This window comes from Eublepharis macularius, chromosome 1 (assembly GCF_028583425.1).
Source record: "Eublepharis macularius isolate TG4126 chromosome 1, MPM_Emac_v1.0, whole genome shotgun sequence".
NCBI classification, from domain to species: Eukaryota; Metazoa; Chordata; class Lepidosauria; order Squamata; family Eublepharidae; genus Eublepharis; species Eublepharis macularius.
The window spans coordinates 239,732,137-239,754,609 of NC_072790.1; the positions used below are offsets into that span (position 1 = coordinate 239,732,137).

Below are 22,473 nucleotides of genomic sequence, written 5' to 3' on the forward strand. Positions count from 1 at the left end.
TATTTTTCAAGAGCAGAAATACAGACCGGGGGTGGGGGTGGGGGCACAAGGGGACACAAACCTTGGGCAGGCTGAGTACAAAGCTGGAAGGGTTGCACTGGAGTATCAAACAGCACATTTTAAAAAACTTCGTTTGCTGCATGAAGGTGGCTGAGAAATCCCAGCAAACTTAAAAAGATGAACAGAATGGGGAGGAACGGGGGGACAGCTCCAGCCCCTAACATTTTGTCATTACCCACTGTTAACAGTGAAATGCACTAAAAATACGTATCACTTGTACTTCAGTCATTTTTTTTAAAATTCTACGCAGCTTCGGAGATTTCACATATAGCAGAATATAAATATTGAAGTTACAGCCCCTGCCTTCGCGCCCTCTTCTGCAAACACTGGTGAGAGACTGCTGCCAATTCCATCCCCCTTCCCCCCCCCCCGGGAGGTTTCCCCCTCCATTCACAAGGATCTACCAATCAGGAGCAGCATAATTTGGGGGAGATCAGCAGGCTGTAGCAGGAAAGAGGGCATGCTCCTTTCCAAGAGCACAGCTGAACACTGAGCCCGGAAATACCATTCAAGGGATGGGATATTCTCCCAGCGTTTACGGATTAAAAACTGGGCCACCCCTGAGTTTGGACACGTGTAAAGGCACCTGGTTCTCTACACAATTCTCACGGGAGAATGAGCACACAAGGGTTGGCGTTGCACAACACAGCAGCCAAATGGAAAACTCAAGACCCAGAGAACAGTGGGGTTTTCGTTTTTATATACAAGACACATTTATCCATTAAATTTAGAACACGGTACAAAAAAAACACTTCAACTAATTAATCTTACAATGCGGTTCATATCAATTACTGCTCTTATTCCTAATAATAAAGGGGGGCGTTGTAGGAAGGGGGGGGGCTCCAGGTGTTGACTCCTTTGGATCTGCCGGGCGGTACTTTTGGGGGAGGGGGGGAGAGGAGTAAAGGAGTAGAAAAACAAAACAAAAAAAGGCCCCTACGGCTGAACAGCTCGTAATCTGAATGAATGCAGAGAGAGAGAAAAGAAAAAAAGATACAAATTCTATATTACATACAATTGGGGGGGGGAGAGGGAGGAGAGAAGGTGGCTGGGGGAGAACACCGAGCCCGGCCACGCGGGCTGAGCTCGCCGGGGCTGCAAGGGCCATGCCGAGGGCAAGGGAGCTCCTCCCCCGGGGTCCTTCCTTCTTGGTTAGGTTGCTGTCGATCGTCTGCTTCCATCTGTCTGTCCGTCTCTTGGTTGAAGTGTGGAGCCGCTCTAAGCGCTTTCAGTTGGCGCCCCAATTGTAGCTGTTGTAGGCGGACTTGTTCGCCTGCGATTTCTGCGGGATGGAACTTCCCTGGCTGCGCTGGCCAGCGGCACTCTGGGGGGAGACAAAAAGAGGGGGAGAAGGGGGTTACTCAGGCCCTGCTGCAAGGAAGGCAGTCCTACTGCCTAAGGATCTAGAAGGCGGGACCTCCGCTGTTCTCCGTGGGGGCAAACAGGCTCTAGCGCCTCAAATAGACCCCAGGGGCAGGGCTTTTTTTCAGCTGGAACGTGGTGGAATGGAGTTCCGGAACCTCTTGAAAACGGTCACATGGCCGGTGGCCCCGCCCCTGATCTCCAGACAGAGGGGAGTTTAGATCGCCCTCTGCACTGGCGGCGCGGAGGGAAATCTAAACTCCCCTGTCTGGAGATCAGGGGGCGGGGCCACCAGCCATGTGACCGTTTTCACAGAGGGCAATTTAAACTTTTAAAAACTTCCCCCCTGTTCCAGCTGACCCAAAGACATCATTGCGCGGTCCCAGAAGCGTGTGCACACTTTGCCCGTGCGCCATGTGGTACCAGGGGCACCACTTCCCACCAGGAGTTGCCCCCTGTGCTGGCAACTCACTGAGTTCCACCACCTCTTTTCCCAGAAAAAAAGCCCTGCCCAGGGGTAATCTCTTCTGAACTGACTGGCTTTGGGGAGTTTTGGATCCCATGGAAGAAAAAATCTGCTAATTGTACCAGCGGAAGGTGCTGCCATTAGAGCAACAGATTTGTGGGGATCCAACCCCACTGTTTACAAGTTTCAGTTTGGAAGATTGATTTTTGAAATCAAATCCTGAGACCTGCTGGTACAGAGCGGTAAGATTACTTACAGTTCGTAACTTTACACGCATGCAGAGCCCAGTCTTTAATCTACGTAACTGCCATACACTAGACACAGTGATTTATCAACAAGAAGTCCTGGGTTTTGCCACCCCCCGCATCAGTCCCCGTTTGACCCCTAAAAAGATGACCCCTGGGGGATGCAGCACTCATGTTGACAAACAGCCTCCCTGCACCAGGCACACAAAGCAGTTGGTCTACACAGCTGGTCACACAGCCCAGAAACCACCTTCCTAGGGGCTGAACGGGACACGGCTGTGGGGGAAAGAATGTGGCAAAAAACTGCATGTGCCAGAGGGCTTTGCTGCTGACAGATCACTGGATCCATGTCTATAAATCCTATTTGCTGGAATTGGGGACATTAACTCAAGAACATTTTGTAAAACTTTGCCGGGTAAAGGACCTCATATTGGATCGCTGATGACCAGCTAGTGGTCCACTGTAGTGTTTTTTTTTTTAAAAACAGTCCTACCCCTGTATATAGTTGCATTGCTCTATTTCCAAGTTCTTTCTGTTCTCACCACCATTTTTTCTAGAGGCACAGCACTGATACTTCAACAATCCCAGGGCCGCAAGAGGCAGAGAGAATTTGTGGGGTAGAGGATGTGTGTGTAAATTGGTGTCCTCCCACCCGCATGTCTGTCTGGGGCAAGGACTGACTTCTATCAAGGCACCAGGCTGGGCACAAGACATTTTACCCATCTGAGAGGTTTGTTTACCTGGTCTTCTTGCTGGCGTTGGAAGTACAGAATCGGCTGCAAAATTTTAGGAAGTTGGAGGCAGGCCGAGGATATGGAAAATATAAGGACAAATTATGACAAATCTCCCTGAATCAGAGTGTGTGAGGGTGAGTTTGGGACATAATGTACCAAGGATGCCCAGAAGAGAAAGGTGATCCAGGCAGACTTGGTATGGCAAAGCAACAGGGGAATTTGGGAGGGGGGGGGGGTTGCACAGGAAAATCTAAAAGATTAACCCTCGGGTCTTCCTCTCATGTGCCAAGCCTGGTGTCAGGGTCTCCACACTATGGGATACAAACAAATTTGCAAGGGTGGGGGGAGAATATGCGAACCTGGAGACGGCTGGCATTTGCAAGAGAGGGAGGGATGGACGGGGGCGGGGGGGGTGCGGACTTACCTGCCCATCCTGCGGCAGGTGGTGATGCAAGATCTGAGAATGCTGCTGATGCGGTGTCAGGATGTGCATGAAAGGGGCCGGCGGATACGCCGCAGCCGTGGGAGGGTTGATGGGACCACCGCTGGCCAGCGCCGACGGCAAGTTGAACGAGGCCGCCGGGGTTCCGGTGTGAAAGCCCTGCTTCTCAAAGGATTGCTGTACGGTGCAGAGAGAAATTCAGAGAAGCGCGTAAGCCGACTTTCTCCTACATATGACGCGATTAAATCAACCATAACCTCACCTGCGACACAGTGAAAGCGGCAGGAGGCCGCCAACGGCAATCGGAAAGCAGCTCCAGAGAGCCTCTCCTCGAACTGCCTGTGGAAACAGGGCAGAGGCTGCCCAGGCCTCCTTCAAGAGCCTATTCAAGACCTGCAAAGGCCCTGCTCTGGGCTAGTAACCTGCAAGCACAGCCTGGAGTTCTCCTGAAAATGGCAACTCCGTCTCCACTCAGCAGATACGAGTTTCCTTGGAGGAAATGGCAGCTTTGGAGGGTGGGCTCTATGGCATCACATCCTCACAGAGCAACTCTGCACATTCCCAAACCCACTGCCTCCCTATCTCCAGGAATCCCCCAAGCCAGAGTCGGCAGCCTTAGCCCTTCTCCTAGCTCTCACACATTTCCCTGGCCTCTGTGCCGGGAACTGGAAAAATGCCCTTCCTTCTAGCCGCTTTCAAGAGGCCCAGGGAATAACGTGTGGCTGAACAAGCCTGGGAAGGGTTTCACTGCCCCCTGAACCTCACCCTTTTGGAACGCAGGCGCTCCAAGGTATTTGCCACAGACTGCCTTTATTTATTTTGGGTAAGGAAACTTCAGTTGCACCTAATTAGAAAAATACTAGAATCCTCCTCGGTCCACTGATGAGTTTTAATTTTCCAAAGCGAAGTGTTTGTACCTCAAATCCCTCAAGGCTTAACTAAACTACAAAGGCACAACTCTATTCAGCATTCTCAAGTCTGTAAAGCTTGCTTAAGGATGTGAGGCAGCAGGCTTTGCTGTATTAGTGCAAATTCAGGCAAAGAATCTGAGCGACCTGTTGGTGACAGGCAGTCTGCCAAACAGAAGCCAGCCAATGGCCCATCAAAAGTGGCTGTCATCCCCCCTCAACTCCAATTTAACCAGTGAACTGGACATACAGCATAAAGGTCAAGCGCGATTCAGATATGAATCTACTGGCTCCAAGATGGCCATGAAAGTCACTGCTCTACTTCAAAGGGAACATACAGTGTGAAAGTAGTGAATCAAAATTCAACAACAGATGAACACTACATGTCATCTTGGCTTAAACAGACCCTTGCCCTTCAGTGGCTCCACAAGCACCAGCTGGACCCACTGGGAGCCAGTTTGGTGTAGTGGTTAAGAGCGACAGGAGAGCCGGGTTTGATTCCCCACTCCTCCACTTGAAGTCAGCTGGGCGACCTTGGGTCAGTCACAGCTTCTCAGAGCTCTCTCAGCCCCACCCACCTCACAGGGTGATTGTCGTGAGGATAACAACAACATAATTTGTAAACTGCTCTGAGCGGTTAAGTTGTCCTGAAGGGTGGTATATAAATCGAATGTTATTACTATTGTTATTAGATATTTTAACTGGCTGCTCTGGACATATTTTAAAAAACTATAACCGTGTACCAATATCAGTTAAATGTATATATTATTTATTTATTTTATTCGATTTATACCCTGCACTCCCCACAGATGGGCTCAGGGCGGCTAACAACATTAAAAATAATACGTTAAAAGTCACAAAAACGTAAAATCAATAATAATTTTTTAAAAGTCATTAAAATAGTCCAGGAGCAGGCTTATTTAAACAAATATTGGGAGTCCGTATATGGGCGTAGCAGTTGACCGAGAGCAGCCCCAGAAGAAGTGGCGGTCTTAGACTTAAACTCATTGCTTATCTGTGTGCATCTCTGACCTCCCTCCCTCTCCAGTATGTTTAAGTTCTAACCCTGTTGCTGATACCTTCTACACCAGCTCTTCCCTTTCCCCCTTACATTGAGATTTATGCTTGAAAGACTCGTGGTGTAAATGACATCAAGCCTCGTGTCACAGATACGGTCAAAAAGGGAGTTTAGAGACTCAAAACAGGGCAAGAAACAATGAATTAACGTAATTACTCAGCCTTGTGTAGCTCAGAAGCCATCTAACCCAGATCATTAGATATTATGTATTGAGACACAGGTGCAGAGATGTGTCTGAGAATGGCTAGAATGTCCAACTTCACAGAAATGAAGATGAGGTACACTGATGTATAAGATAATTAGTTAGCCAAAAATGTGCACCTTTATCATGTGAGAAGCTAATGATAGGAGATAATTTTTAAACCCCATAAATATGGGAAGCTGAACTAACTGAGAACCTTCTCAGAAGGGGAGTTTGTGTGTGACCAGCTTATCTTTGGGTAAGAGACTTTTATGGACTTGTGTAATGGCTTTCCTTTAATTATCTACATAACAGTAATGGGTGGTACAATTCTTGTTGATTTAGTCAATTTTTAAAAAATTAAAATGGAAGCAGAGGTTCTGTAATAGCGTAAATTGTGAACTAGACCTACAACAAGCCTAAAACATTGTTGAGGTGCACTTCCTGCCAGGATGTGATCGCAGCAGCCCCCCCAGTTATGGAACCATCTCCCCAAGGAAATGCTCCTGGCTGCTTTCTCTCTAGAGTCTGGAGGCAGCTGAAGATTTTTATTCATTTATTTAGGACGGTGTTTGTTTAGCCGCTTTTTAATCTATGGGTAGTTTTAACTGTGTTTTTAATGTATGTTTTATTTTGGTTCTGTTTTATATTGTAAGCCACCTTGAGCCCCTCTAAAGTGGAAAGGTGGCTAATAAATGTTTCAAATAAATAAATATAGGGAAGCTAACTAGACAAACAGGCTTCTTAAGCGCACACCTATCCTATATCTGAATCAGACCTGACCTGACTCATCCAGATCACTGGGTTCCCCCTGCCAACCTTCCCCATAAGAAGTCCCAGTACAATTCCCCCTTAGGTGTCAACGCGCAGAAGCAAGCAGCGACTCACGAAAGCTCAGACTGAAGCAAATGTTAGTCTTCAAGGTATCATCTAACTATCGTTTTATTACATCAACTCACAAGCCTCGGATTTTTTTCCAACTCGGATTTTTATATGAACAATTATAGCAGTCTAAAAAATGCTCCATGGGAGCTGAGAACAAAAAAAGTAGAAAAATGATGTGAAAGGGTCAGGTTGCTATTTTTATTTTGGCGCTAGTGTTATGGGACCAGAGTTCTCCTTCCATTTGAGATCTTACCGTTCCCTTCCTATATTCGTATCTGAAGAAGGAAGCTTTGACTCTCAAAAACTTATGCTATTGAAAAATCTGGTTGGTCTCTTAAGGTGCATGTGGACTCAAACCCTGCTGTTCCCTTCCCATCACACCTAAGAGATGTGGGATGCTCAGCTAACATAAACAGACGAGTTTTTCAACGCAGTAAGAGGGCCAAGAGGAAATTCTCAAAGCAGCATGCCCAAGACCACCTGGTTGTTCTGTGGGTAAAGATGAAATTAAAAACCTGGAACTTTCAATTCATAGATCAAAACCGTAACCTTCATGCTACAGAAAGAAAAAGCAGCAAGACGCTCCTGAGGCACATCACCGCGGGTGCCTACATGTTTGGGGAAGAATGGGCAATGAATGATTGCTCGGGAGGTTTGACTCCAAAGGTCCTTTGCTGCCCATCTCCAATTGCAAACAGGTTGGGTGCACCAAGCTTTCCTGGCACACTAGCCACCCTTCCTCTGTTGCAACACTAACCTGCGTTTTGGAGTAGACCGAGCCAGAGATATCTGGTACACCTGTGTTACTGGATGTTACCGATACACCTGGAGGGAGAAAAAATAGAGAAATGGCAAGTGGGTCAGCGATACCACACAGGCAAGCAGGTGAAGTCCCGGTGGAACAGGAATATGCACATTATACTTTAGTAATATATGTGTATTCTAATGAACTTTGTATAAACTTTAATACAGTTTTCTAATAGGTTGTATAATCACACAGATTTCCTTTTTATCTTTGACAGCCAATTAAAAACAGTGGATAGTAGTTGTTAGAATGGACCAATGATCTGTTCACTTAACTTTTCCTATCATCTTTAATGATCTATACAGCTTACCTTTCAGCTGGACATAGCATTTTTTGGATTGGCAAAATGTCACGATTGAAAATCAGAATAATTAACTACATCTTAAACCAATAATTTTATATTGCTATCACATGTGAAAGATCTTAGACTTTTCATTAGGTATCATGTGTCAATTAATATACTACATGCTACCCAGATAAGTAGTGCCTTGTCTGCTTATTGAAAATTCGATGCATTTCATAGTAAACTTGATTTTGACTTAGTCTTAGATTTAATTGAAAGATGTTAGGCGAATTAATCCCTGTTGCTTGTATTTGTTCCATTCTTATTGGCTGTATCTTAGTACTCCTTTATATTTTGACATGTTATTAAAAAATTGTTTTCTTCAATAAAAAATAAACATAAAACTCTAATGAGGAGCTTCTGTGTGTCTGGGTTGGAAGGGTAAAGCAAGAGGAACCCATATAAATTATTTGTACTCATGGACAGGCTCTCCAAAAACATTGATCTCTGTTCTTAGGTCTCAAAACTAAAGCCTTGAAGCTGCTCAGAGTTAGGGTATAAATCTTGACACTGGACAGCTAGAAAGTCTAACGAGACATGGATAAGCATTCTGTGACACTGGCTCCCTTCCCTTGCCTAACTCCTGCCCACCATTGCTGATAGGTGGGGAACTGTCATTCCTCAGTACGATAACAAATCTGCAGCATCCACACCTGGCTATGGGGTCTTCTTCAGAATTTTGAACATGCAACACAAGTTTCTCGCCACCATAAGGACTGAAAGAAGCTCAAAAACTTACAAAAATGCTGCATCTACTCAAGATCTTTCAAGCTTAATGGTTACCAGCAGGGCTCACTTCAAGAGGGAATGCACAGGAACGCAGTTCCAGCAGTTCCCCAAAGAGGTCACATGTCAGGTGGCCCCGCCCTCCTGACTCTCGGCCATTTTGGGCCCGTTTCAGCCTGGATTGAGGCCAAAATGGCCCAGATCGGGCCTCTGACGGGTGGTGGATCACTCTCCCGCTCATCAGTGGCCCAATCCTGATCATTTGGGGCCCCTTTTCAGCCATTTTCAGCCCCTTTTTGCCATTTGGGCCCAATTTCGGCCCTGAATGGCCAGGATTGGGTCCAAAGCAGCCAGGATAGGTGATGTCAGGGGGTGTGGCACACGCAAATCAATTATACTAATGACACACTTCCGGTGATGGCAAGGGGCATGGCATATGCTAATGAGTTCTGCTAATGAGTTCCTCCAGCTCTTTTTCTATGAAATGACCCCTGGTTACCAGTTGCTGGGGCACATGCAAGGGGAGATGGGCTCTTAATTGGGAAGCTGTTGGCTGGTGACGGGGAAGAACGAAAGCGGCTTCTTTGCAATGCCACATGCATATCTTATGAAGTTTGGGCAAGAGGCTTTAATTTCAAGAGAAATTCACAAGGAGGAAGAATAAGTACAACTATGACAACGCAGGGACCAGAATGTTTTTTCAGCCTGAGGGCCGCATCTGGGTCTCTTCCTGCTTTGGGGGACTCTGAGCTGGACACCTGCGCTTGCTGTCTCTAGTGCCGGAAAGAGGAAGAGGGGACACCCAACCCTGGTGCTCTCAAAAAACGGGCAGACACACAGACGTGGTGCTCTTCCCCACAGCTGTTCTTACTGTCCCTGAAGGTGTTCAGCCACCTGGGGGGGAAACACTGGCCTACTAGACATTGCTGCAGTCCAGACAACTGATGCCCATGACCAATGGTTATCAGCCTTCTGGATCTTATGTCTCACCAATCGCTCCATCAAAGAACATGGATCCCTCCATGATAGACACAAAAAGCCCACTCCCCCCGCCCCCAGACAGACATGTATATATTTACAGGCATTTTGTTATTACTCCTAGCACTAAAGGAATAAACCACTGTGATAACTGACTATAACAGATAATAACAAGAATGTAACTTAGAAAGTTACATAATTCTCCCCATTGTAAACATTCATTACATATATATATTCCTAAATACATTCATAATACTATAACTATTTCCAAAACATGACAAGAAGTGGGGGGAAAGCCACTTGCACTCACGTTTTGGAAAGTTATAAAGTATCATATTATGAATGTACTTAGTAATGAATGTGTACAATGAGGATAATTATGTAATTTTCTAATTATAACCTTGATATATGGTTATAATAAGTTACACTGTTATTACCTATTATAGTCAGTTTATCTCGGAGGTTTATTCCTTTCGTTTCCTCTTCTTACTGTGACTCTCATTATAAATATAATTATGACTAGCTCAGCAAAAAGTCACCAATGGGTAACCCGTGGCAGGCAGGGTTAGCAGAAGAGGGAATGCCACACTTGTAGGAAGACATGGGAAATGAGCGAGACTAAATTCTTAGTAATGGCTATAAACTCATGTCCCACCTAGAATGCTTCTGAGTGTCGGTAACTGAGAAATACTGCTCTAGACCAACTGCTAACCAGCTTGAGAACTCGATGAAGAATTTGGGGAGGGGGTGGATATGGAGCCCACAGCAATGTCCTGCACCCAGTTGTATATGGGCAATATCAACAGTTGCCTGTACGTGTGCGTTCTCTGTGGTGGCCCCCACTTTAGGGAATGGCCTACATGAAGATGTTAGGAAAGATCCCAAATTCCTGGTTCTCCACGAACTACGCAAAAATGAATTATTCAAGAGGGCTTTTTTACTCAAGACAGGAGGGCTGTAATGGAAGCTGTCTCAAAGAGAGGTTTCAGTAATGGGATAGGGAGTTACTACAGACTTTACTACTATTGATGTATGATAGACAGTAGCCTTACTACTATTGCTATAAGTATGATCCTACGGGGAAGATCCTAAGTTGTTAAATATGTCCATCTTAGAATCACTTATACTCTGTTTCAGTACATCTTCAACTCTGTACTGGATTCCTGCCGGTTTTAAATCTTTGCAAATTTGCAGGTATATATTCTATGACACACATATTGTAACGTCTTTGAAATTGACCCATTGTGTAATGTGACTAGAATCTCAGTGAATAAAGTGGACTATAAATAACATAAAAAAATACCTAATATTTATATGACCTGGATAGTCCAGGTGAGCCAGATCTCATCAGATCTCAGAAGCTAAGCAGGGTTGGCCTTGGTTAGTAATTGGATGGGAGACCAGGGTTGCAGAGCGAGGCAATGGCAAACCGCCTTTGTTAGTCTCTTGCCATGAAAACCTCGCCAAGGGTTGCTGTTAAGTCAGCTATGACCTGAGGGCACTCTCCACACAAATACCTAATAGCAGAACTTGGAACTGCAAATCTCTTCCGCACACATCCCGCCAAACGCACTCACAAATTAAGCCCTCCCCCCGCTCCCAAGTTTCTGACTACATGTTTTAGGCATTTTTGCTGTTTAGTAGGTTAGTAGTACCCCTTTGGGTTGTTGAGTACAAGTAGATGAGTGCAACTTGCTGCCTCCAAGCGTCACAAATATGGCACAGCACTCTTCTCCCTCTTCCACCCCCATCAAGCCAATGTGCCACCCTTTCCCCCAAATCTGCTCACCAGTGCTGTATCCATGGGAGCCATAGCCACTGGGCTGCTGAAACGGAGTGGCCGAGGCGTTCACACTGACATTCACGCTATGCTGTTTAGAAGAGGTAGGCGCAACCTGGGGAAAGCAAAGGGCTGGCGTGTCAGCAGCATGAGGGCCGGTGGCAAGGTCTGGCTCCACCCCCACCCCGCAGCTCCACAGCAGGCCCCCACTCACGGGGAACACAGCAGGCCCATACTGGAAGGTGCTGGGCAGCCCCGGGACTCCGGTGTAGTACGGCAAGCTGGTATAGCTGTAGCCAGGGGGCAAGGCCGGATTCAGAAAGGTCTGCTGGGTGGTGTGATGTGTCTGAGTTTGGTTCTGTTGGGGCTGCGCCAGGGTTGTCGCTGGTGCAGGGGAAGAGGCGTCGCCTCGGCCAAACTTCGTGAGATCACCTGGAAGAAGGAGACCCAAAGTGAGAAGCAGGCATTGGACTGACCAGCGCCTCAGGTAGGATCAGCTGCCTCCAGCCGCATGATAAACCAAACACCCACCTCTAGGATCTTACGTGCAGGCTTCCCAATGCCAGATTCTTTCCACTCAAGTCCCTCACAGCACTTGCATTTATCCCACTAGATAAGCCACTTTATGCAATACACACACAGAAACAAACACACCATTAGTTCTGCAATGGCTGACATCAAGAGTCTGATTTTTAAAGTATATCTGCTGGATATATTTCCATTTAGGATTAATGGTGTAGGGCATGAATGCCCTGGGCACCTGCAGAGCAAAGATTCCTGTAAAGAGAAGGCTTATTCATTTCTCTCTCTCTCTCTCTCTCACACACACACACACACAGATAAACAAACACAAGAGTATTTCTGGGGAACAAGATGCAAGGCTAGCAATAGTGTTGCCAGTTGCAGGAGTGTCAGTTTTCTTCCAATACAAGCAGAATATTCGCTTGCATGTAAAGCAATTAATCACAGAGACACACCACAACTCCCCTGTGCTCTGTTATTCACTGAAAGTTGGACCCTGTAGCTAGGGCCTGGAGTTGCTTTGCTCAGGGAAGCAGGAATTCCTACGGGAGCGGCTTAATTCCAGCCCCAGACTCTGAAACTTTTACACACTGTAACCTACATGAACACAGTTACTACCAACCATCTTCTAGTGCAAAAGAAGAAGGGAGGGGGGAGGAGGGGGGGAGGAGAAGGAGAGATGAGTGGTTTAAGCCCACCCCTTCCTTGCAAAGGCGCTGTCGTCTCCCTACCAGAATAAGGGTTGCTGCTCAGGCTGCCGTCCCTTCCAGTCAGCTGGGTGGTCGGAGTGGGAAATGGGATGCTGTAGTAGTCCTGCCAAAGACAAGAGAAGAAACTAAGGTGATCCTTGACTGGCTATGCAGGCGGGGGGGGGGGGTCAACCAGTCAGACTAGGAGGTTCAAAAAACCGCTACTGGAGTGAGTTTATTTGTTTAGTGAATGGCTGCACACATCGGGGCAAAAATGCCCTGTCCTGAACAATGGTCAATAGTGTAAGAATCAGTAAACCAGATCGCACCAGGCGGATGTGTTATTATGGCAAAACTAAGAAGTTGTACTAGAACAAAAGGAAGACAGAAGCGTAAGAGCTTTGTTCCAAATTCATTGGCTCATTTTATTGGCTACTGGCAAAGCAAAGCTCGTTCTTCTAGAGAAGCGCCACGACGAATGATCACATTTGTACACTTATTTCAATTTTTTCTTTTAATAATACAGTATTAGCAGATGTTGCCAAGCGTGTAATATCACAGTAAGAAAAGCTAGCGCAACCGCTGAAGAAAGAGGAAGGAGAGAACGCCTCGACTTACCAATGGGAATCTCGTCTGAAGCATCTGCAGGTCATCATAGCCGTAAACTTGTGGCTGTGGAAGAAGCGGAACTCTGAGTTAAAGGGAAACAAACTCCTCCCTCCACTTCATAAGGAGTAAGAACCCCTGGCTAGAAGCAACTGCTGTAGGCCGGGGGGTAGTAACTCGTCAAAACCCAAATCGAATGCACACTGTTAAAGACCGTCAAAATAACGCATCTGAATTGAAACAAACTAACTGGAAAATTAACTGTATTCATAAATGATGAGGCTAAGTGTTCTGGTTTATCAGTTCGGGCGAAGGCAGCCGAGAGACAGCACGGCTTAGCACAGCCAGCAGGTTACGGGCACTTCATCCAACCTGCAGGGGGTAAAGTAATCTCACCATAAAGGATTATTCTAATAGGGTTTTGTGCTCAGAATTTCATGACACTGCCTGGAAGTGCTTTCTGCAACCCATATCATCACTGAATGCGTTTGTTTACAGGATCTTTTGTGATCTGCGACCGTTTTGCTGTATGAGATTTTTCTACAGTGGTGCATAAGACTGTATGAACAGCAACAAACTTCTGAAGTAGTTTTAGTCAAGCATGTCCCTGCACTCGTGAGAATTTGAACTGCTTTTCTCTTCTCTGTCTAAAATTAGTCAGGATCTCAAGGGTGAGCCACACAGTCCCCAAAAACATCCCCCCAAATTGGGTGAGGTACAAAAAAGTTAAATCTAGAAATGTTTCCCCAACAGAAACTAATGGGCATAAAATACCAAGCTTCTAATCCTTTCATTTGAAACAGGGTCTTTGGAAAGCATATGGCAAAAGGAGCAATCCTAACCTAAGCACGTCTACTAAGATGTTAAGTTCCATTTTAATCATTAGGACTTACTTCCAAGGAAATATTCGTAGGATGGCAGCTAATGTCTCAGAAACCAGCATTTCTGCCGACACATTTCCCAAGTATCAGGAAGCAAGGTGCTTTCTGTAGCCCTCTCCACCCCTGCTGTGACTAGCACAATCAGGCACTATTAACGTGAGTTTTTTCTTAGTTTGTACAAATCAGCAGAATGAGTTATCTTGGTGCAGATGTTTTACTGCCAAATTACACATGCGACCTGCCTAAAAGGGGCTACGACTGGCTCTCTGATGGGACCCTCTAACTTATGACACTCACACACCGCTAGGTTGTTACAGCACAACTGAAAAGCCACCAGCCATAGATTATGCACCTGGCAATGAGCCTCTTTCCCTGCCTGCAGAGGGACATGCGTGGAGGGCAGCTTTGAGCGTGAGCCCGGAGGGGTGGCTTACTCTCAAAACTTTTGTCTGAGTTGGATGTTGCAAGCACAAGCAGGTTGGGGAGGACTGCTTCGATTGCATCTGGTACCAACTCTGGGTTGCTTTCTCATGCTCCGTCCCTCTTGCCACGACACCGTCAAGAGCCGGGCAGTTATCGACTGGCATGAGTTTTCCACTGCAGCGGTGACAATGACAAGCAGTACTCACTGGATATGCGTGCAGCAGTCCCGGAGCCATGATATATGGGTTCGGCAGCAACGGTGGAACTCCAGGGGGCAAGTTGGGGGGAGCCTTGCCTAGAGAGAGACAGCCAAGTTACAGCAGAGATCTTGTGCCACACCTCGCATCCCCTTACCAGCACAGTGTTAACTCTAGAGAGATGTACAACGCAAAAGAAAACAACAACTTAAGGCTGTTGATGGTACAAAAATTGAAGGGGACAGATGAAAAAATCACAGGGGTTAAGAAAGGCCTCCAACTGCCTGTTATGCAGCACTGGGGTGAATAGACAGGTGGTGTGACTCAGCACCGAGCAGCTTTGGGTGGAGAGTGACAGTGCCAAATGCCTGCTGGGTAGAGGTGGGCACGGACTGGGAAAACCCCACGGACCACCGGGCCGTGGTTCATTGATTTTCACGGACCACGAACTTTTCACAGACCAGACCAGTTCGCGGACTGGTTAATCAGTCTGTGGTCTGTCACTTCTGGCAGCCCTAGCTTCGCCCCCTTTACATTCAGAGAGCCCAAACTCACAGAGTCATCAGTAGCCTCTCTTCCAGCCACCCTCCAGCCACCCTTTGGTCAAGATTGCATTTTGGACGTCTGAGTTACAGACCCACAAAATGGCCGCCCCCAGGAAACTTCCAGTAGATACACCTTCCCAGCCATTGCTTCGGGAATTAATTCTTGCTCCTTGCCCACAGAGAGAAGAATGGGAGCTCTCTGCTTGGCAGGCAGAGCTGCCTATCAAGTTTTTGAGGGCTATGACTGGCCGCAGAATGTCCACCCCTACATTGCAGAATGGCAGCTCTCTGCTTGGCAGGCAGAGCTGCCTATCAAGTTTTTAAGGGCTGTAAAAGGTCTATGGACGTCCCCTCCACTGCCTAAGGAATTGATCGATCGGTGCCAGGATGACTGGACTCATGGATCACGGACCAGCCCAAATGGACCAAAATTCATGAAAATGTGAGTCCCACGAGCCGGGCTGGACCGTGTCAAAATTAGGTCCGTTTTCCGGACCGTGCCCACCTCTACTACTGGGCCTTAGAAAGAAGCCAGCCTTCTAAATAAAAGCATTCACAAGACAAGATACACTTGAAATGATGGAGCTGATGACAGCAGTACAGCCTTTCATGAGCCCTGGGGGCACGGAAGCTGCTGTGTAAGGAGCTTGCTTCCATTCTTGCCACGTGGCTCTTAGGAACAAGGGGAATGTATGCTGGGTCCTGCAAATCCATTCTGCTAACAGCAGCACTTTCTCAGGGTGCCAGAAAGAGGCTTGACAAATCCATGGGATCCAATCCAATTTCAAGCAAGAGTGATCTGCTGCCTCAGCACCCGGCTTCCCCCTCCTAAGGAACTTTCCTAAACTCGAAATGTCCCCCATTTTTAACATGGACATGCTGTTTGGGGGACAAATCCAGTTATCTTCCCCCTCCTCCCCCTGGCAAACAAAGCTGGACAGAATTACTACCATTAAAAACTGGCACCCTTTTTCTTGTGACGTTAAAAGGCCACAAAGGAAACAAATGAACCAGAATACCAACACAAAAATGACTCACAAGGAACACAAAAGGGGAAGACAGCACATTCTTATATCCTGGCCTCCTTTTCTCCCTCCCTCCGTCATCCAGTTAAAACTGGAAGAGGATGCTGGCACGGAAGGACAAGAGCACCGTTATTTTTAATTGCTGAGTAGCTAGCCCCTGCCATTCTTCAGACCCATTTATTTCAGCCAGCCACTGGCTTGCTGAATCCCAACCATTGATCCACCCAGCTCAGTATGATTCACTCTGATTGGAGTGGCTCTCCAAAGTCTCACCAACAGAAGGCCTTTTCCCAGCCAGCAAGCCAAGTTCCTTTACAATCACAGGCACCTGGATTTGCACCTGGGAGCCTCCACGTGCAGTGGGGCTATGGCCCCTCCCACTACAGACACTGGAAATATTCCCTACTCCTGCCTGAGGTTGAAGAGGCTTTCCTGGTATGACCAATATCTGCTTTTCTCTTCAAAGTGGAGAGAGATAGAAGGTCAGCCGCAGGCGTTCCTCCTCCCTTAATGGCTCCTCCTAATCAGATTGTACTTGTCTAAAGAACAGGAATGAAAGAAAGCAAGGCAAAACGCCGATGGTGCAGTGGGAAATAGAAAACTTACTGTATGCTAAAAAAAGCCCCTATGTGTTTTGCATGCTTCATCAGGAGATCTCTAAATATGGCGACAAAGATAAGAGATGAAGCCGTGTGCAAAACATATAGGGGACAAGCCTCACAAGCAAAACGAAGGAGCAGGAATTTATGCAAGATCTAGGAGGATCAGAATAGCAACTTGTGTGAAACACAGGTTCGGTGTTTGGGAGGTTAAAAACATGTTCCAGACAAGCATTTTAGCCACCGGCCAAAAAAGCACCTGACGTCGTGGCAACCGAGCTGCGGGTTGTGGCGGTCACCGTGGAGTTACTGCTGAGACCCAGGCTGCTGACGCTGCTCAGACTGGAGGGGGCACTGACCACAGGGGGCGCAGCTGAGACCGTGCTGGAGGAGGTGGAGAAAGTGCTTGCGGAAGAATGGAGCCCGGCTTCACTCTCCACACTGGTGTGCTGCAAAGGGGAGGGAGATGGAGAGGGGAAAAAAAGTCAAGGGTCTTGTGGAGGGACAGCGGCGAGGGCTCACAGCAACACAGCGATACACGTGTCAGAGCATTGCAGTTCAGCCAGCCACCTGGATGAGTCTGGCCGCATCTGGTTGCCACTCCGCTCTTGTTCTTGCACACACACCGCCCTGAGTAGCTACAAGCTGAGCTAGGCAGGAACCGGGAGGGTGTGCGTGCCACAGGCCTGAAGGGGAAGGAGCAAGTGGCACATGCAGCAAGCCCAGCTATAGAGACCTCACAGCCTTCCTCTCCTGCCCCCAATCTCAAACCATGGCTTCCTTGGAGCACATCCCACTGTCTGTGTGGCGCAGGAAACCACGGCCCTGGAAGCAGGCAGAACATTCCTCTGCTTCTGATCCGCTTTGTCCATGAGAACGGCAGAGCACAACCCCGCTGCTCCCCATCTTTCCCAGGGAGTTTCTGTCATGCAAGGAGACTACTTTGTCCCTAGTATACAGAGAGGAATTCTGGGATATCCTCACAGATAACCAATGAACATGACCTCTCTCGGGATGGGGGTGGGGGGAAGGAAGGGATAGCTTTCCACAAACCATGCAAAACTGAATGATTCAAAAAGCCTTTTGTATTGGAGGGAGGGGCTCTCAGATGCTTCACTAATGAGTTAAGGACCACAGACTTCACCGCTATGTTGCCTTACATACTACCTGTTGTCTTAAATACGTGCTCCTATGAGCTACTTGTGTTTCATGTGGCCTAGTGTCAGCCCTAGAATTGCTTATGTCCTATTTCAGCAGCCAGTTTGATGTGAGAGCCAGTTTGGTGTAGCGGTTAAGAGCGCGGGACTCTGGAGAGCCGGGTTTGATTCCTCACTCCTCTGCTGGAAGCCAGCTGGGTGACCTTGGGTCAGTCACAGCTCTCTCAGAGCTCTCTCAGCCCCACCCACCTCACAGGGTGTTTGTTGTGGGGATAATAACATACTTTGTAAACTGCTCTGAGTGGGCATTAAGTTACCCTGAAAGACGGTATATAAATTGAACATTTATTACTACTACTACTACTACTACTACTACTTCAACTCTGTATTGGATTCTTGCTAATGCTACATCTTTGTAAACTTGTATTTATTTACCCTATGGCACTGTTAATGGAAATGTCCTTGAAATTGACTGTACTAATCTCACACTGTGTAATCTGCCTTGAGTCTCAGTGATAAAGGCAGACTATAAATAAATACATTCTTTATGTACAAAAGAGGGTTTTCTGAATAAGCCCTAGAAGACTAACTCATGCAGATCACATGGGAACATAACCCTACATGACTAAACGTAACAGGTACCCATGATGGGGAACTTCACCATCCCTAGTTTTAGGTGGGTAGCCGTGTTGGTCTGTAGAAGGACAGTAAGATTTAGGTCCAGTAGCACCTTAGAGACCAACTAGATTTCCAGGGTGTGAGCTTTTGAGAGTCAAACCTCCCTTCTTCAGACCCACAGAATGGAAAAAGGTAGGAGGTCTTTAAAATCCAGGCAGAGGGTGGGAGGGGTATTGCAAATTAGATTGTCAGGAAGTTAGCTATAATACATGTTTTTATTAGAGGCTGATAGAATACAGGGTTCCACCTGGGTTTTAAAGACTCCTACCTTTTGCCACTCCATATGTCTGACGAAGGGAGCTTTGTCTCTAGAAAGCTCACACCCTAGCAATCTAGTTTGTCTCCAAGGTACTACTGGACCCAAATCTTGCTGTTCTGTACAGGTACACCAAATCCTCTCCCTCATCCCTACTCACCAAGAGAGTTGAAGTCGACGTGCGACCAGAGGAAGTTGAGGAGGAAAGGCTGTTTTGCTGGACAGGTAACGTGCTGTGGAGAGGGAAAAGAATGCTGGTCAGTCAAGGCTGGCACTACTGGCAACACACACAACTTCTCTGAATCAAGACACCTAATGCACTGGTCTAACGCATTCACTTCTCTTTTACACTTTTAACAACAGAATTAATATATAATGGCTTTGCTTGCATAATCTACGCAGTTGGAACTGGCACAGAAGCTGGGTTACCTGGGCCCAGAACCTCCACTGCTTTTCAAGGCACACTATGGCCAGGCTACTGAACACAGGTAAGGTAACTTCTGCATCACCTTTCAAGGGTAAGTCGCTTAAGCCTCAGAAATCGCAAGACGTCAAAATAACGGGACGGTTTTAAAAAAAGTAAAGGCCCCATGCCTCACAGAGGTTAACCTGGCTTTTGCAGAAGGGGGGCCTTGCTAACGCAGCAGCGCCTTGCGAGTTGATCACAAGACGTCAGGCGAGGTTCACAGAGGAGGACAGTCCCCAGTGCAATCAGGAACCAGACTGTTCACGTCTTTGTGGGTCAAACGGGACTTCTTCAACTGAGCTTGGAAACGAACCGCCTCCCAGCACCGAAGCCTCAGAACTGGGAAAACGCCAGCGGACCCACGGGAGGCTCTTCAACAGCCCAGCAGCCAACTAGGTCAAGTGCAGGCTTGGATCCCACACACACGCGTCCCACCAGAGGCAGGACTTTCCTCTGACACAAGGGTGGTTCCCGACTCGAGAGAGGCTCATTGCAAGAAAGCTTTGACGACTGCTTGACACATGGAAATAACGGTCCGGGTGACTTCACTGCGATGTATGTTGAGACGCATCGCAAATTTACATCAACCACTCTTCAAATAACAAGATAACCAAGTGGTTCCCATCTGTTCTCCGCCTGCAAAGAGGACCGTGATTCTCGCATGGGTTTTGGAGTCACGTTGGGACCGGGCCAGACCTCTCTGAGGTGACCCTCCATGATCTGCTTCTTCCCAGCGTGCAAGAGCTGTCATCGAACCCCTGGAGCGATCCAACTGTGAGCCTGCCAGCACCCAACATCAAAGACAAGCATGACTGCATCTTAAATCCCAGTGCGGTGCACAAGGCGCAGGAGCCAGTGTGGTGTAGTGGTTAGTGCTGGACTAGCATCTGGTAGGCCCAGGTTCGAAACCCCACTCTGCCACGGAAGTTTGCTGGGTGACCTTGGGCCAGTCACACCCTCTCAGCATAATCTATGTCACAGGGTTGTTATGAGGATAAAACAGAGGAGAGAAGAACAATATAAACTGCTTTGGGTTCCCATTGAGGAGAAAGGTGGGATATAAGTGAAGTAAATAATAAAATAAAGATCTGGACATTTGCTTTTTTTCTTCATTAAAAATTTTTTGCGGGGGGAACATCTGCCTGCTGATGGGGTTCTTTATTTCATTTGTACCTCTGCTTTCCTCCCAAAGTGGCTTACAACATCCTCCGCTTCTCCATTTTAGTTTTGCAACAACTCTGTGGGGTGGGCCTGGCTGAGAGCAGGGGACTGGCCCAAGATCACCCAGCAAACGTCCCATGGCAGAGTGGGGATTCGAACCCGTGCCTCCTAGATCCTTGTCTGACACTCCAGCTGCAACACCATGTCAGAAATCTCCAAGATTTCTGTAAAACCACCTTGCGCAATGTTTTGCACCATCTGGCTTAGCCGCGGTAATTGGATGGTTTTTGTTTGCAGAGGGACACGTCCATGAGATCCGGCCAACGGTGACAGCAAGGGGCAGGAGGGGCTAGCTAGCCCACCGCCTCCTGGGAAGGGCAAAGGCAGCCCTGCTGCTACCTGCTGTGTTGTGTGGTGGCCGTGCTGGGGAGCTCCTCGGCGTGGTTCAGGCTGCTGAGCACTGACGAGTGCTGAGTGGCCGTAGTAAGCAGGGAGGCTGCAGAGACAGTGTCGTTGAGAGGGGCCGTGATACTAGGGGCAGAGGGGGAGTCCGATTTCACTGTGGAGCCTGCAGAACCTGTTTAAAAAGACAGACAGTAGGCGTGGATTTAGGCCCTTGAAGAGGAACACAGGCTCAGCAACAGGATATTTGGGGATTACACAGCATAACGTCAGCATTTCACAAAAGTTGACCAAAGTCTTTACCCACAGCCCTGTTAGGTAGGCCACTGCTACCAACCCACATTGAAAGAGGCTGAGACTGCGAGAACAGGTGTTCCCCTGGGGACATAAAATGCGTTCATGGAAGCAATGAGATCTAGCCCTGGGGCCCTTCTCAGTCCGCCACCCTCAAATCTAACCAGCACTTTAGAGATTCACACTTGAAAAAAATGCCCGCTACGGCTCAGATATTCTTCCCTCCCTCCCCACAAAACCTCTACATGTGCTCAAGTGGCACTTACCTTCAGCCGTCTGCGTGGTTTGCAACTGTGTGGGCGGCACAGAGCTGAAGCCATTCTAAGAATGAAAAAGGGGGAGGGGGTGAAGGTCAGCTCAACCACTGCAGAAATGCACTTTTTGTTTCAACACAGCCAGCCATGCTGAACATCTGCCCAACCCAAAATACTGTTCCTGACACTGGTCATATCCAGATTATTTAACTCACACTTCTGTGTCATTTGCCTAACTTAGAAGGGACACGCTTAAGAGTTAAGCCAGATGCCCTGAACATGGGGAACAGTGACTGCTCCTGAGCCACGACATCCATTTATTTATGCACCCCACCAATTAACGCTAGTATAAACAGAAACCACTACTGCTGGTGGTGGAGAGTTCCACAGACAGCCACCTCAAAGGAACCCACGCATAAATGCAGAGCCCTTGATTTTCTATACAAGGCATTAAGTCTGGACAACTCAGAGGCAGCCACGTGGTCAGGAATTGTGCCTCTGAGCCTCTGTCTCTTCCATTATCACCTCCTGCCTTCTTCAACTGTTAGAAGGTTGGGTTTACAGGTGGCATGAAGCACTGTAAAGCCCTCCAAAGGGGCTCCTACCTTGGCCTGGGTCAAGTCTTTCTGGGGTGAGGAGGAGATGGAGTTGGGGTATCGCCGGGTTTGGGTGGATCTCTGCTCGTACAATGGTCCCTGAGCGCTGTTCTGGGAGGTATATGTTGCTGCAGGCATGGTGCCGCTCTGGTAACCAGACTCCTGGGTCTTGTTGGACGAAATGGTGGACAGAGACTCACTGGAGAAGAAACAGACGAACACACAACGGAGATGAACAAGCATGCGAAAGGGACAGATCACAAGAAGTGCGGCTAGTTCAGAATACGGAACCCTTGCTCTGCCTGGGCAGTGGTTTTCATGATGTCAGTTCTGTTTTGCACCATTAAACCTTTACCCCTTTTTAAACGACACGCAGGTAAGCGGGAGCAAGAAACCTGCTGTCCGGGCACCACAGGCAACAGGCCTGCGGCTGACCTGCATGACCAAGTCTGCCGGTGAGCCCAGTGCTTGCTGTGGCATACGCTGTCCCCCCTTTGTGGCTATGAGAGAGCCAGAAAGGGTCTACTGGTATGCAGCTGGGCCCAGGGTGATTTTATTTGTAGCCCGCCTTTCTCACTGAGACTCAAAGCAGATTATACAGCACAAGTCAATGCCGTCAACAGGATGAGACTAGGATTATAGAAACACGAACCCAAGCGTAAAGCAATAGATATGGTATGTCTAATAATGCAGACAACAGTATTATGTAAATAGAAAATAACGCAGTAA

At 47.6% G+C, this 22,473-nt stretch overlaps 1 protein-coding gene across 11 annotated transcripts in view; it reads right to left on the reverse strand.

Annotated features, from left to right (window-relative positions):
- Window positions 1–738: 738 nt before the first annotated feature.
- UBAP2L (ubiquitin associated protein 2 like) overlaps window positions 739–22,473 on the reverse strand; it is a 54,507-nt gene continuing 32,772 nt past the window's right edge. For 4 of the 11 annotated variants that reach the window (XM_054994727.1, XM_054994744.1, XM_054994719.1 and 1 more), the window contains 14 exons: window positions 21,754–21,943; window positions 21,161–21,215; window positions 20,595–20,775; window positions 18,732–18,804; window positions 16,740–16,929; window positions 14,321–14,409; window positions 12,823–12,876; window positions 12,247–12,328; window positions 11,208–11,425; window positions 11,003–11,108; window positions 7,119–7,186; window positions 3,292–3,486; window positions 2,874–2,909; window positions 739–1,384 (listed from right to left, as the gene is read on the reverse strand). In XM_054994727.1, coding sequence (XP_054850702.1) covers window positions 1,289–1,384; window positions 2,874–2,909; window positions 3,292–3,486; window positions 7,119–7,186; window positions 11,003–11,108; window positions 11,208–11,425; window positions 12,247–12,328; window positions 12,823–12,876; window positions 14,321–14,409; window positions 16,740–16,929; window positions 18,732–18,804; window positions 20,595–20,775; window positions 21,161–21,215; window positions 21,754–21,943 — 1,633 coding nt within the window. In that variant the 3' untranslated portion in view covers window positions 739–1,288. The remainder of the gene's footprint in view (window positions 1,385–2,873; window positions 2,910–3,291; window positions 3,487–7,118; window positions 7,187–11,002; window positions 11,109–11,207; window positions 11,426–12,246; window positions 12,329–12,822; window positions 12,877–14,320; window positions 14,410–16,739; window positions 16,930–18,731; window positions 18,805–20,594; window positions 20,776–21,160; window positions 21,216–21,753; window positions 21,944–22,473) is intronic. The other 7 variants (XM_054994752.1, XM_054994735.1, XM_054994786.1 and 4 more) reach the window with 3 other exon arrangements.